Source organism: Penicillium lagena (assembly GCF_028827675.1).
Source record: "Penicillium lagena strain IBT 129212 chromosome Unknown utg000007l_segment0_segment0, whole genome shotgun sequence".
In the NCBI taxonomy this organism is placed as follows: domain Eukaryota; kingdom Fungi; phylum Ascomycota; class Eurotiomycetes; order Eurotiales; family Aspergillaceae; genus Penicillium; species Penicillium lagena.
The window spans coordinates 1,596,140-1,609,714 of NW_026623228.1; the positions used below are offsets into that span (position 1 = coordinate 1,596,140).

Here is a 13,575-nt window from a genome sequence, read left to right on the forward strand (position 1 = left end):
CAGCCCAAAGCTCCGAACACGCCGAACAGTGTATACATAGCGACGACGGTACCTGTCTAAGTTTAGCTTGCAATTTCTCTTTGGGGGAGTTGAGCGAGATTACCTTGGATCTTCGCATTGTATGCCTGCAAAGATCCCGATGTCGTCAAGGTATTCATTCGGGGGAATTGTTTATTGAAGGTAACGTCGGCGAGCACACCTCCAGCCGATGTTTGATTGAAGCCGAAGATCATTATACCAAACCAGGCCTCTGCCCACACGGCCAGGTGAAGCTTGGAGCCTCGAAGGCCTCCGAATCGCGCCATTCCAAGGTTTTTGAGCTCTGGTGTTGATGAAAGGGGAACAACCGGCACAACTGGCGCGGTTGAGGGCGTGTGCACCTGGTTTTATAACAACGGGGTCAGATCTTCCATCTGGGGACATGGTCGACGATCGTAGCGGATTCAACGCTTCGTGTGATCATGGTCCAGTAATAGCGTCTCGTATTCTCCATAAAGTAGAAATGCGGAGAACCAAAATCCGCTTCCGATCTTGTCCCCCTGTTCAATTATATGACTCGGATCCGGGAAACGCGGAAGAACAGTCTCCGATGTCACTTGCACTTGACAAGTAGTTGTGTTTGTTCATCCTGGTTAGGCAACCTGAAAAGTAGGGCCTGAGCTTCACAGGCCCCGCTCCTTCCCCGGATTTTTCTCCTAATAATAATGTAATATGTTCCAAAACGGTCGGAGGAGATAGATTCTCCGTGCGGGGGTGGACCCGACCCACAATAGTGTTCGATCCGGGCCCCAAATCTTCATCCAGACAACGTCGTCTTCATCGGCGGCCTTGTCGCCATGCACACCGATGGGAGGTACCGCCGCAAACAGTTTTCCAGTTGTGATGCCTGTCGCAAGTCTCGCGTCGCATGCGATGCCCTGCGCCGGTCTGCCAGGGGTCTGGCCGCCTGCACCCGGTGTGCAAGCCGCGGTCGGCATTGCAGTTTTGATGTAAGCTCTTGGCTATCAGCTGATTACATACTGTGAGCTCTAATGTGGAGAATTGATTAGTGGATGAGAAGAATTCCCCGTGGCTCAGAAGACCCATCGGAGCGTTGGAACGAAATGTCATCGCCCCCATCAATTCGCTCGGCTGGCCAAGTGATTGATCTCAGCTTGAGTCCGAAGCAGCCAAGCCCAATTCATATCCCTGATTCTAGGTAATTTGTCCGTTGAGCTTGAACCCACAGTCACTAATTACACACCCCTCAGATCTGACCAGCGAGCGGATAGCCATGACTTCGATGAAACTTCTCTGGCATCCATGCGAATGCCGAGTTTGGGCACGGATGTAGCGGATTGGCTGCAAACTATGTACGAAGATGGCTTCGAGGCTGTGTTTGGGTCGTGGTTGGGGAACTACAGTTGCCCATTCGCGTAAGTCAATCAGGACCTTCCATGCTGAAGAGGCTAACTCGGAAAATTCTAGCTTTGGCGAGCGTGGGTGCTTAGAAGACAGTCCTAGGGAACATCCTACTCTCTCGTTGGCTGTTAGCATTTCCTCTCTCTGCCGGCAATTCGATCAATTGATGATGGATTTGGAGGCTCAAGGCTCACATGGGCCGATCAGCCAGCGTCTCACACAGGCAGAGATTGATAAAGAGCGGCAAATTGACCACACTTTGAACCAAGCCATAAAAACATTTTCTGCTCGATGGTTGCCTCTTACATTCGACTCATCTTCCCACAAAGAAGCACAGACCCAGCTAATACAAAGCCTCTGGCGCGACTTGCGGAGGAAGCTACCAAAAGCTATGAATCGACCCTGCTATCGGTCGATGTTGAGTTTGTATCTGTTTTCTATGGTACCGGTACCTGTCGGTATATCAGAGGAAGAAGAGGAAAACGGCATTCCAGCTCAGGTTTGCGTTCAGGCCGCCTTGCAGCAAGTTCAATACCTCCGCGCTCGGCAAAGAAGCTTGGAGTTCAATGGCTCCAAAGTCTCGCTTCTGTCCGACCAGGCAGCGGTGATTTCTACTCCAGATCGGATGCGAACAGACTTCATGACCATGGAAAACATGATATACTGGGCCGCCCTTACATTCGAAACGTCATCATCTCTAACACTCAACACCAAATCGCAGCTTTCATCTGGACTCCTGGGATGGGAGCTGGAAGCCTCTTGGAGGATGGTCAAAACATGTACCGACATTTTTCACGACCAATCGGAGAACTGGCGTTCCCATGGAGTTATGGTTACAGAAGAGACTGCAAATCAAATCATCGCAGCTGCACAAGCATTTAAACTCCGTCTGTGGAAGGTCGGAGCCATTCTCAAGGAGGCTTTGCGGGAAGGTCATGCGGAAAAGGCTGTGCAACATGCATATACCTGTGCGGTTGACACGATCAATCAGTTCAACTTTACCTATCGACCTCTGTTGGCAATGTGTGAACGACGTCTTCAATTTCTGGGTCAGCATACGAAACTCCGCTGGTGTAAGTTCTTGGATTTCGTCAAACAGCAGCTGGTGAGACTAATTGAATCCAAAACTTCTCAGATGAACTCATGCTGCATCATAATCTGTGCATATTAATAATTACCGACGCCATTGAAATTGCAAGACGCATTGATATCCTGGATCGCATGACCAGTATAAGGTCCGAAGCGGAGGGCAGTCTAATGAACTGTCTGAAATTTGGACTGAGCAATCAATTCACCATAGCACAGCGACATGGAGAATCACAAGGTAGTAACCGCACATTTCCTCTTATCGCCATTGACCCTTATCCTCATCACGTCGTGGCAGGAGTGCAGCTGCTGTGGAAAGGTATTGAACGTGATGTGGATGGCGGCAATCTCGAAGCAGGGATCTGTGAGGGTCTTCAGTCCATTCTGCTACAGACATTGGAACTGCTGCCTCAAACCTCAAAGTCGATTCGCAAGGCTACGGAGCAGGCCCGGTTGACTTTAAATCCACATGAGTATGACCGCGTCGTGCTACTCTGAGCTTACAGATGCTTAGGTGGACTTAAGGCCTTGCCCGCAACGCCCCATTTTTATGTAGCGATATTGATCTTAATTGAATGTTCTCAAATTAAGTTGTTAAAAATAATGATTGATATTTCCGTATTGGCAGACGTTGTATCCTATGTGGGAGTCTGGAATTTGCGTATCCACTAGTAAATTTACTAGATAGTGTCATGTGACAATGATTGAAAACGACGGTATTCAGGTTTAGCTATCATGTCCAAATTTATAGTAGAGAAGCATCCATACAGGTGAAATCTGTCAACACCGGGGCACAGTTTCTTGATTGGGAGAATACCAAGTGGGTCAGCCTCAGGATGCGGCAGTGGGATAAATTACTGATACTGACATCCTGGATCAGGATCAAAGTGCTGGTTCTCAGCCTCGCTGTTGCCTGATAAACAAACACGTGAGTCACCATCGCAACCAACTTACTTTTTCTCTGCAATACTCAATACTCTGGCATCTCAAACTACCCAGTATCCACAACGCCAACACAATGGCTTCCTCGGTCATCCCAGACAGCTTCTTAAGGGGAAACCCCGCAAATGCATCGCTCCGCCAGATTGACTTCATGGCCACCACACCGCCGATTCCCGCGTATAAAGGCTATTTTGCTGCCATTGTGGACAATTTCATGACCGAATCCGAATGCAAAGAGATTCTTCGTCTAGCAGAAGTTTCCACAGCCCCAGAAAACCCCACATCTGCAGCGACATGGGAGCAGGCCATGGTTAATGCCGGAAATGGACGCCAAGTCATGTCCATCAATACACGCAAGAGCGGTCGCATCATCTGGGACTCGCCCGAGATGGCGTCTCGATTGCTGGACCGTCTGATGCCTTTTTTGCGCGAGTGTCGCATCGACGAGATCGACAACCAACCCCACATTACGGGTCTAGGGCCTGCAAAACGCAATGAGGTATACCAGGTTAGCGGGTTGAATGAGCGCATGCGCTTCTTGAGGTATGAGGGCGGTGACTACTTCCGTACGCACTGGGATGGGAGCTATGTTACGCCTGATGGATCGCAGAGATCGTTTTACACGATTCACCTGTACCTAAATGGTGAGGGTGAGCAGGATATGGAGGAATTGCGGCCGCATATTGAAGCTGCTGAGAAGAAGAATGGGCTGTTTGCCCAGGCCGGGGGAAGTGATTTAAGGGAGATTGGGGATGGTGCAATCGGAGAAACTGGTGAGGGCAGGGATTCTTCTTCTGCCTGGAACGAGACACTCCTTGGCGGAGCAACATCATTCACGGACGGCTTCATGGCGAAAGATGCCGTGCGAGTCTTTCCCAAGACAGGATCGCTTCTCATTTTCCAGCAACGCAACTTGTTTCATGCCGGCGACGATGTCTTTCGGGGTGTTAAGTACACGGTGAGGACGGATATCATGTACCGAAAAAAGGAGGCATGATGTTGCCGCCGAATCAAGCCAGATTCCTAGAAATGCAAACTTCCCTAGCTTTTTATCTCTCTTCTTTCGGTCAGTTCGTTTTCTTCCATGATTTTCTCGATAGTTTTCTAAATCGAAGCCCTCCATTGGAGTACGGTGTACGACGATACCGAACCGTGGCTTCACCAGTTTCATACTATTTCCTAATCCGTTTAGGCATTCGGTGTTGTTGCGGGACATGTCGGCTGACTCCAGGTCTTTGAAACAGATCACGAAACCAGTCCTGGTAGTGCCAATCCCGGCCACTTGGGCGTCTGTAGAAGTGACGTTCAGTAGCACCGTACCAGACAAGTTGGAAAAGGAGATGCGCGCACAAGCATTTGTCCCACCATCTATCTTTGACCTACCCTGGGCTAATCACTCAAAAAAGCCCCGGCCTTCTTAGGCAGTTAAACAGTGAAGTAATTGATAACCAACAGAAAAGTGATGCAACTTTGGCTGGCGCTTAGTCTGTGTACGTTTGATCGTGCCGCCTTCTGGGGGCAGAGTGGGATCTACGGGCGTGGTAAACGGATGATGTCTTTCAGAGTGTCGATCAGCTGTCGCAACTCCTGGGTGTTGACCCAGCCCGTGCCCTCTTCATGCGCACAATTCTCGCTGCTTCGTCCTCCCTTTTTTGTGATTCGCGTCGGATTTATTGTCACCCTGGGGGTCACCGCTACAGATAAAATGCCTATGCTGAGTGGCCGGACTACGGGCGAGATCAAGGGCTCCATACGTTTCCCACGGCGGCCCCAAATCATACTCCGGGCTGTCCCACTCGAGAAAGATATGTGGAGTGAGGATAAAGTATATAAAGTATCTCGGTAGGGTGTAGGGAGAGGAAGCGGTCCCCTTCCCCTTGCAAGATGTGGGATATTGGGTGCGATCGCTCTCCAATCCAGATCACAGCAACATAGGAGCTTGATCAATTGGGGTTCTAAATTCGGAGCCATTTAACGGTCGCTGTTCTTCGCATCAGCTAGTAGCTGTAACTCGAGTTATGTTGAAGGGCGATGCGTCTTTCCAAAGAAAGTGGTTCCCACCAATGGGTCAATCGATGTTCATTCAAGACATTTATAGCATAATTCGCCTGGCACACGCCAAGAATTAGCAGATGGAAAGATGCTAGTCAAAGAAATTAATACAGTGATAACATAGACACGGGCCGTTTCTAAGTCACTTACAGCCTGTTTGACCCCGAGGCAATGGATAATAGCCCCACCAGACGGGATGAAAGAATGTCCAATGCTCGGCGTCATCATCCGCCGAGGTTTGTAAGCTCCAAAATCGGCCCTCACGTCACTCCGAGCTTTGTAGTCTTTCAAGTCATCATCGCGTTGCGAAAAACATATTTCAACTCCCGACGAGTCCACAATTTACAGCGCATATCGCAAGAATAACCGTCGAGTCTCAACGAAGAAAATGTCTTCCACCAACAACATCGCGTTCACTGCCCCGATCAACCCTTCCTCCCCAGCCCTCACGCGCAAGCAGATCTGGGCCGGACTACTCCTCAAGATTCGTTCTGCTGAAACATTTGTCCCAGCCGCTATTCAATCCACCACGGTCCTAAGTGAATCAGTCGATCCGGCAACCGGTAATTCCGTCACTGTGCGGGAAGTACTTTTCCGCGAAACCCAGCGGAAAGTCCAGGAAACGGTTACAGCCTTTGAAGACTGTCGCGTGGAATTTGCCCAGCCGGATGGAAGCCGAGTCAGCAACGTTATCAGTGAAGGCGCGAACGGCGAGTTATTTATGACCTATATCTTCGAGTGGAGGCATCCTGGTGTCTCGAAGGAGGAATTGGAAGCACTTCTTGAGAAGGAGAAGAAAATGAGTCAGATGGCGGTTGAAGGCACTATCAAAGTTCTGAGGGAATTGGTCCAACAGGGTAAGCTTTGAGCAAGATACACAAAGTTTCCAACAGATTCGACACCAATAAATACATCTCCGCCGACCCGCTCAAGCACGTCCAATCTGCGAAAAATGCTGTTTCAGAATAGGTCGCAGTAATACATCTGTCAAATAATAATCTCGTTTATCGCATCACGCTTCAGGCACCGTAATAGTACCCTCCGACACCCTGACCGCAGTCCCCTTGAGCACGACCTCTGCAATCCGCCTCTCACTATTCAGCGTCACATCAACCCCAATATCACTGCGCCGTCCCATCTCCACCCCCTGCACACAGTGATACTTATACTTCTGGCCCGCCTGGCCCTCCGTAAGGGTCAAGTACGCTGCGAGACCACTCGCCGAGCTACCCGTCGCCGAATCCTCCAGACTCCCCAGCATCATGCGAGTACGTATGACCTTTTGCTTGGTAACATCGTCCTCGACATCACGAACAAAAAAGTACACACAGATAAGACCAGACGTCCACCCGGCGTCCAGGTAGTTCCCATGCTCCGAGGAGTCGAACAGCTCGCCTCCCGTAGCGGATGTCACAACGGACAAAGCTGCCAAAGAAGGTAGTTCGATAAAGAACTGGCTCATGCCGTTTACGATGGAGAAGACCGGGAACGTGGTCTCGGGATTAGGGAAGAACGGCGCCACAGTCGGGTGCAGGCGCAGCAGGTCGTTCAGCTTGAGTCGGGACGCATGGATGTGCGTGTTGTGTGCAATTTGTGCAGACACGGCTTGGCCTGTAGCATCCGAGAGGGAAATCGGGATGTCGCCGGACTTGGTTGTTAGGGTGGTCACCCCGCCCTCAGCGTGACACAGGAACCACGAAGCTGCGCCGATGGTCGGGTGGCCTGCGAAGGGGATCTCGCAGATGGTCGTAAAGATGTCAATGGTGCGCTTATGCTTTTCGGCGCTATTGACCGGGTGCACGAAGATAGTTTCCGAGAGGTTGAACTCCTGCGTGATGGCTAGTTTCTGGCTCTGGTTCACTGGGACCGAGGTATCCAGAAAGACAACGCCCAAGGGATTCCCCTTGTATGGCTGAGAAGTGAAAACATCAAGCGTGACGAACTTGAGAGCCATGATGGTTGATTGAAAGTTTTTTATCTGGAGAAGATAGAAAAAGAGTTAGTCCCGAGTGGGTTATATACAAGTCGGCAATTCCCCACTTTATCTGACTCACCGTGAAGAAACCGAAGTACTCGCTTTAGGAGGCACAGCCAATGTTGCAATTGAGGTGGTTATCCCTGAATGTTCTACATAATCCCAGTCAATGCCTCATCAGTCATCACGAATAATAATCAACTCATTCCGAGTCACTCTCAAGAACAAATCCTCCGCGCATCCGCCGCCGTGACGGAACCACCGGGGTATCTTCTTCATCATCGTCGACATCCATGGGGGTCTCAGTGGTCGCGATGTGAGGTTTATCTCGGCTGAAAGCAAGATCATCGTCGAAGTAGAGATCGTCTTCGGCCGATGTAAGCGGGGTGTCCTCGTCCACAGCTCCATGGCTAGTAGAGACTTCTTGCGGCGAACGAGGCGACTGGCCATCCAAATCCGCCATCAGGATATCATCGTCTCCATCGCTATTGGCATTGCTTTCGGCGGACTTGCGGCGCGCTCTTTTGGCTTTTGCGGCGCCAGTGTCGCTCTTTCGTTTGCGTGAGGCTTTCTTCTTGCTTGGGGCGGTTTCCGTTTCGCTGGTAAGCATAGCCTTTTTGACATTTGCGGCTTGCGTTTTTCGCCGCTCTTCTTCCAGGCGGAAGAACTCCTTATCAGCTTCCTCATCGCTTTCTTCGTCACTAGCATGGATGAATAGGTCGCTCTTGATCTTTGCCTGGCGGGCCAGCGTATTCGTAAGACGAGCCTGACGACGCTCCTCCAGAGTCTCATCGTCTAGCGGTTCCTTGTCGACGTCACCCTTTTGCTTCTTCTTGCGCTTCTTCTTCAACTCGTCTAGCGCATTGGACTTGGATCGCGGATTCGGAGGGAATAAGAAACCATCCGGGACTTCGTCTTCGCCTTCAGATTCTGACCCAAAGTTGACATTGCCATTTGGCTGCAGCGTCAAACTATCACGCGCGCTTCCAGTGGGCTTGCGTCGAAGCTGCTCACGAGGATCATTTTCTTCGGATACAGGGCTCACCAGAGCCTTGTTAACCTCCAAGATAATTCCGTATAGATCCTGGGCTGTCATAGCTGAAGGAACTACCCAGGAAGCACCGGGCACATCCTCCACTCCAAGTCGCTCAAACCCGACCACGGTCATGAGAAGACGAAGCTTCGCATTTGCGAACATGGCGTTCTTGCAGAATTCATCTCGGGCTTTGACGGCTGCTGCAGAGTTAAAAGATCATCTTCAGCTAAAGAAAGGATAGATGAACTTACGAATCATAGGATGAGGAATACTGATCGCCTCAGAAGATTCTGCCCTCTTGGCTTCTTCTTGAGCATCCCAAGCCTCTCTCTCAGATGCTGCCGAGCCAAGAATGTCAACCACCCATTTAACCAAATCAGCCCGTCCATCGAGTACAAGGGCACCAACAATTAGCCCCAGTTTGGCTTCTTTTGTGGTGGCCTCCTTGGAAGCGATCTCGAGCTCTGCGGGTGGGCGTTTGGCAGTAGACAAGGTCTGTCGTTCGTGACCGTACTCTAGGTAATAAGCAGTGGCGTTGATCTTGCTGAAAAGCAGTTCGGTGACCAAAGCAGGACGTTGATCCAGTCTCTTGATCAGTCGTCGCAGAATCTGCTGAACCAATTCCTCCCATTCTTTAAAAATGGGGTTGCTGGAATCCATCCCCCCGGGGCCTTTGACGATCTTGTAGAATAGATTGATAATGTCTAGTCGAAACAACAGGACACTCATCTCCTGTTTGAACGCAGTGCGATAGAAGTAGCGATGGGCGCGCTTGAGCTGCTCTGAGTTCAACTCCCGGTAATATGTGGTGAACGCGACAAACGTATCGACGCATTTCTGGTTGCAAAACTTGGCGGCAAAGCGCTTGAAATCGAAAGCACGCTCCTTGATAACCTGGGCTGCATCCTCCTTGTCTTCGTCTTCAGAGGCACTCTCGTCATCACTTTCCATGCCGCCCTCTTCCGTGGGTTTATCAGCCTTCTTCTTGCGTGTAGCCTTTCGACGTGACCGCACTTGCATATCGGTATTTTCTTTCGAATATCGTTCCAGCATTCGCAAGAAGACATGTGCAAGCTCGGTACACGCATCCAGGTATCCAAATCCTTGGTCTTTGTACCCACGGACGATAGCCAGGATCCGGTCATGGGTCGTCTCTTCGTAAAAAATTCGATTTTGAATATTCTCCGCGATCTCATGGTCTTCTTCGAGGGGCGAAACGGCCATTTCCTGGACCGTCAATAGGATCTGCGTGAAGCAGCGCATCTGTGCATTGAGATCTTCCCATTCCTTGTTGTCGAAACTGCTCTGCATGGCCCGGTTCAGAGTAATGAACGTCTCCTGGTTGAGCACGCCGGCAACAAGACCATAGCTGTCAGGCTCTGTCTGTTTGGCGGAATCCTCGCTTTGGGTCCGCTGTCTTTGTTGGCGGGCGCGTCGCATACGTTCTGCTTCGAGAAACCAGGCAACCGTGTAAAAGAACTGCCGCGAGTTTACTTCAAGGACACGCTCCGCTTCACGTTCAATCGCTTTTCGTACGTGAGTGAACAAAGGGTTGAACCCCGAATCCAGGAATTCCTCCACAAACGTCCTCAGGTTCTTCGAGGCTAAAGATGTGAGATGCGTTGGCATGTTGAAATTATTAATTGATGCCACATCCTCTTGTCTCCGACGTGGTCGAGGCTTGTTCCACTTCTTACTCTGGTCCATTTTGTTGAGGGTGGTTTGGTTGTCCCGAAGAACATCTTGTCCAGAGACCGTGGACACCTTCCCTTCATCTCGCTTGACCCAAATCATTGTACCGAATCGTCCATGCCGTGTTGGGGCGTTTTTTGCATATTCCCGCCGTACCTGTGATTCTTTGCGCAGGAGATCGCCGAGTTCTTCTGACCGTTTTACCTTCCTCTGATCCTCGTGCATGAACAATTTCTCCACGCTGACACCTTTGACCAGGTGGAAAAGCACTTCCAGCAGAACAACGTCCTGCAGATTAAAATCATCGCCAACATTGGAGCACATGGTCAGGAGCAGAGCAAACGCGTCCTGGTCCTGGAAAGCATTGATTGTGGTTGATCGGGATGTCTCCTCCTCGTCACCCTCTGCTGCAAGCCGTGTATTCGGAGATATAATGGCGACATTTCGTAGAAGGTAGAGCATCAACTTAAGGATTCCTTCGTCTCGACTTGTTCGTTCTGATCGGGCTATCGCCATGCTGGGAAGAGCAATCCGAATCACGGCGCGCAGAAGACTCGATCCGCCATATTTGAGAAGACCCCGTTTGTACTGCACTTGCACCTGCTGCAAATATGGTGTGTGGCGGTGGTGATTGACGGTCATCTGGTTGTGAAACTCGACCGGCCAGGTCAAGGGGACGAGGAGCTCCACTGCTCGAGTTAGTGGTCGAATCTTCAGTTATCCAAGAACGCTTACAGCATGCCAGTGCAATCCGGGTCAGATGCTTGCTCTTCTGTCCATTTACCCACCACACCGACAGAATTGGCAGGATGTCCCCGTTCACCAGGTTGGCTTCGCCGAGACATCGAACCACGTCCATGCGGTTGTTCTTTTCGTCGTACAGCTTCAGCCACCGCTTGATGTCGCGCAGACATGCTAACGCGTCATCTCCCAGGACATATTTGTCGGCATCTTCGCCATTGAATCCTCCCAGCTACCCAGTGTATCAGCAATCAGCACTCGCGGGACTCTTGAGGAACACACTCACAGCCGTGACCAGGCTATACACATAGCCGCGCACGTCAGGGTCGACGACTTGGACGTCGTGTCCCACGGCGACTACCTCTTGGTCCATGGTGGGTGGGTGATGGGTGTGTTGTAACTCACTCACGCACTCACTATTCTATCCATTAAAGCGCGTCCGTCGCGACGCGTTGAGTCTCGGGCAAGGAACAGCGACCAAGTGCGCAAGATGGACCGACTGACGTAATCGCCGAAAGTGACCGAGCTTAACCGCGGGCATGTGAATTGTTACTGTCAACTCCACCTTTTTGCTCTGTTACACCTTCTTTTTTCTTTCTTATTCCTCGATTGTTGCCGCCATGTTTGCTGCTTCCCTTCGTTCAGTCACTCGCAATGGCCCTACGGTGGCCCGCAGCTTCAGTTCTACTTCCGCAACATGCGCTGCCGAGGTCAAGTCGCTAGGTGTGATCGGTGCGGGACAGATGGTCCGTCAACAGTCTCTCTGAATATCGGGGATATTCTAACAACTCACAGGGCCTAGGAATTGCTCTAGTTGCTGCCCAGAAGGCTCAGGTGCCGGTGACTCTGGTCGATAGCTCGCAAGCTTCATTGGATAAAGGCCTCAAGTTTGCCGGTATGTGCCTCGGTCAATTGCAACGAAGAGTATGTGATTAATTCGTTCTAGATAAACTCCTCGAGAAGGATGTCTCTAAGCAGCGGCTCACCCGCGAAGCTGCTGATGCAGCGCGCGGTCTCCTCATACCCACCCTCAAGATAGACGACCTCTCCTCGGTCGACTTCGTCATTGAAGCTGTGCCCGAGATCCCCGACCTCAAATCCAGCATCTTCGCCAAGCTCGCACAGATCGCGCCCAAGCATGCAATTCTCGCAACCAACACCTCGTCCATCTCCATCACCAAGATCGCAGCCGCCACTACCACCAACCCGACGGATCTGCAAGCTCCCTCGCGGGTGATCTCGACGCACTTCATGAACCCCGTTCCAATTCAAAAGGGTGTGGAGATTATCCGAGGTCTGCAGACCTCGCAGGAAACGATGGACACGGCAATTGCCTTTGTGCAGCGCATGGGCAAGGTCGCTTCGGTCTCGGCTGACTCGCCCGGTTTCCTGGCGAATCGTATTCTCATGCCCTACATCAATGAGGCCGTGATCTGTTTGGAGACGGGCGTTGGAGCTCGGGAGGATATCGATAATATCATGAAGACCGGTACTAATGTCCCCATGGGTCCTTTGACTCTAGCAGATTTCATTGGTCTCGACACTTGCCTGGCTATCATGAATGTCCTTCACCAAGAGACCGGAGACAGCAAGTACAGGCCCGCTGGTCTGCTGCGGAGAATGGTAGACGCCGGCTGGGTGGGTAAGAAGTCGGGCAAGGGCTTCTATGACTACTGATTGTCATGTTTCATATCCATCTATGTGAACTTAGACCATACTTGATTCAGTGACTATATGAAAATTATCTTGTTAACAAAAGACTTCATTATAACTAGATCCCTTTCTTAGATCTTCCATTACATTATTCTTAGCCCGTATTCCCGATTAACCCACTCTAGCCAGTTGCTCGTCTTTCAACTCCATTCGTTCTCTGCAGCTTATAGATGTCAGAATCATTGTTCCTATGAAATCCTCGGAGTTCCTTACTTCTCTCACCTCTTGTTGTCCTCTATATTGCTGCAGTATGATTTCTGTCATCCGATGATAATCATAATCAATCTCTATCTGCTGCTGTTCAACCATCTCATTCTCCTCCTCTCTCTCAGCCTCATCCATTGCCGCTATTGCAGCCGGGATATCAATGTTCCCATCTGCTGCTGGTCTGTTGTCGTCGTTATCGTCGCACAAGCACGTCTTGTATCGCGCACCACATTTATAACTGGTCTCTGTTAGCATTTCCCCTGCTGTCAGAAAGAACCACGTACCAAAATTGCGCACCACAGGTGCATTTCATATGATGACACCCTGACATCTTCTCGACCACCGTATGGCACCGATAACATCTCTGCCATTGACGATTACACGCCAAAATCATCACTCCTTGTAGGTCGGTGTCGTTGGAGCATTCCCATGCTTCGTGGTACGGCCCTCGACACGTCGAGCAGATCATCGTCCGGCAGGAAGGACATCTCTGTGAAGATTCACTCGATCTGATATGATTCGGAGAAATCCATCGGCCACATCGAGCCCGTGGGCAGTACCATCGATCAGCTGGTAGAACGGCATGTTCACTCGCTCTGGAGGTGTAGAGTCTTCTCGAGGACCAGTTCAGCGTTGGAAGGATTTGCCTGCTGGGGATTTCCTGTCCACAGCATCGAGCCGGGAAGAATTGCTTGTCTTTTAATGCTACCTTGGCCATATTCCGAAGGCA

At 50.7% G+C, this 13,575-nt stretch overlaps 7 protein-coding genes across 7 annotated transcripts; 5 read left to right on the forward strand and 2 right to left on the reverse strand.

Annotated features, from left to right (window-relative positions):
* Positions 1 to 836: 836 nt before the first annotated feature.
* Positions 837 to 2,985, forward strand: N7510_010165 (Zn(II)2Cys6 transcription factor domain-containing protein; the record flags this gene model as incomplete). Its single annotated transcript, XM_056982090.1, has 5 exons — positions 837 to 989; positions 1,050 to 1,139; positions 1,261 to 1,374; positions 1,478 to 2,474; positions 2,537 to 2,985. The coding sequence occupies 5 exons, from the start codon at positions 837 to 839 to the stop codon at positions 2,983 to 2,985; spliced, it is 1,803 nt and encodes a 600-aa protein (XP_056829926.1).
* A 520-nt stretch (positions 2,986 to 3,505) lies between these two features.
* Positions 3,506 to 4,426, forward strand: N7510_010166 (uncharacterized protein; the record flags this gene model as incomplete). Its single annotated transcript, XM_056982091.1, has 1 exon — positions 3,506 to 4,426. The coding sequence occupies one exon, from the start codon at positions 3,506 to 3,508 to the stop codon at positions 4,424 to 4,426; it is 921 nt and encodes a 306-aa protein (XP_056829927.1).
* Positions 4,427 to 4,891: 465 nt separating this feature from the next.
* On the forward strand, positions 4,892 to 5,275 carry N7510_010167 (uncharacterized protein; the record flags this gene model as incomplete). Its single annotated transcript, XM_056982092.1, has 1 exon — positions 4,892 to 5,275. One exon carries the CDS (start codon positions 4,892 to 4,894, stop codon positions 5,273 to 5,275), a length of 384 nt encoding a protein of 127 aa, XP_056829928.1.
* Positions 5,276 to 5,869: 594 nt separating this feature from the next.
* On the forward strand, positions 5,870 to 6,349 carry N7510_010168 (SRPBCC family protein; the record flags this gene model as incomplete). The annotated part of the gene is made up of 1 exon (XM_056982093.1): positions 5,870 to 6,349. One exon carries the CDS (start codon positions 5,870 to 5,872, stop codon positions 6,347 to 6,349), a length of 480 nt encoding a protein of 159 aa, XP_056829929.1.
* A 144-nt stretch (positions 6,350 to 6,493) lies between these two features.
* On the reverse strand, positions 6,494 to 7,435 carry N7510_010169 (PhzF family phenazine biosynthesis protein; the record flags this gene model as incomplete). The annotated part of the gene is made up of 1 exon (XM_056982094.1): positions 6,494 to 7,435. One exon carries the CDS (start codon positions 7,433 to 7,435, stop codon positions 6,494 to 6,496), a length of 942 nt encoding a protein of 313 aa, XP_056829930.1.
* Positions 7,436 to 7,658: 223 nt separating this feature from the next.
* On the reverse strand, positions 7,659 to 11,298 carry tof1 (putative DNA repair protein (Tof1); the record flags this gene model as incomplete). The annotated part of the gene is made up of 4 exons (XM_056982095.1): positions 7,659 to 8,692; positions 8,744 to 10,873; positions 10,920 to 11,157; positions 11,212 to 11,298. The coding sequence occupies 4 exons, from the start codon at positions 11,296 to 11,298 to the stop codon at positions 7,659 to 7,661; spliced, it is 3,489 nt and encodes a 1,162-aa protein (XP_056829931.1).
* A 247-nt stretch (positions 11,299 to 11,545) lies between these two features.
* N7510_010171 (3-hydroxyacyl-CoA dehydrogenase family protein) lies at positions 11,546 to 12,602 on the forward strand (the record flags this gene model as incomplete). The annotated part of the gene is made up of 3 exons (XM_056982096.1): positions 11,546 to 11,671; positions 11,721 to 11,820; positions 11,872 to 12,602. 3 exons carry the CDS (start codon positions 11,546 to 11,548, stop codon positions 12,600 to 12,602), a joined length of 957 nt encoding a protein of 318 aa, XP_056829932.1.
* Positions 12,603 to 13,575: the final 973 nt, after the last annotated feature.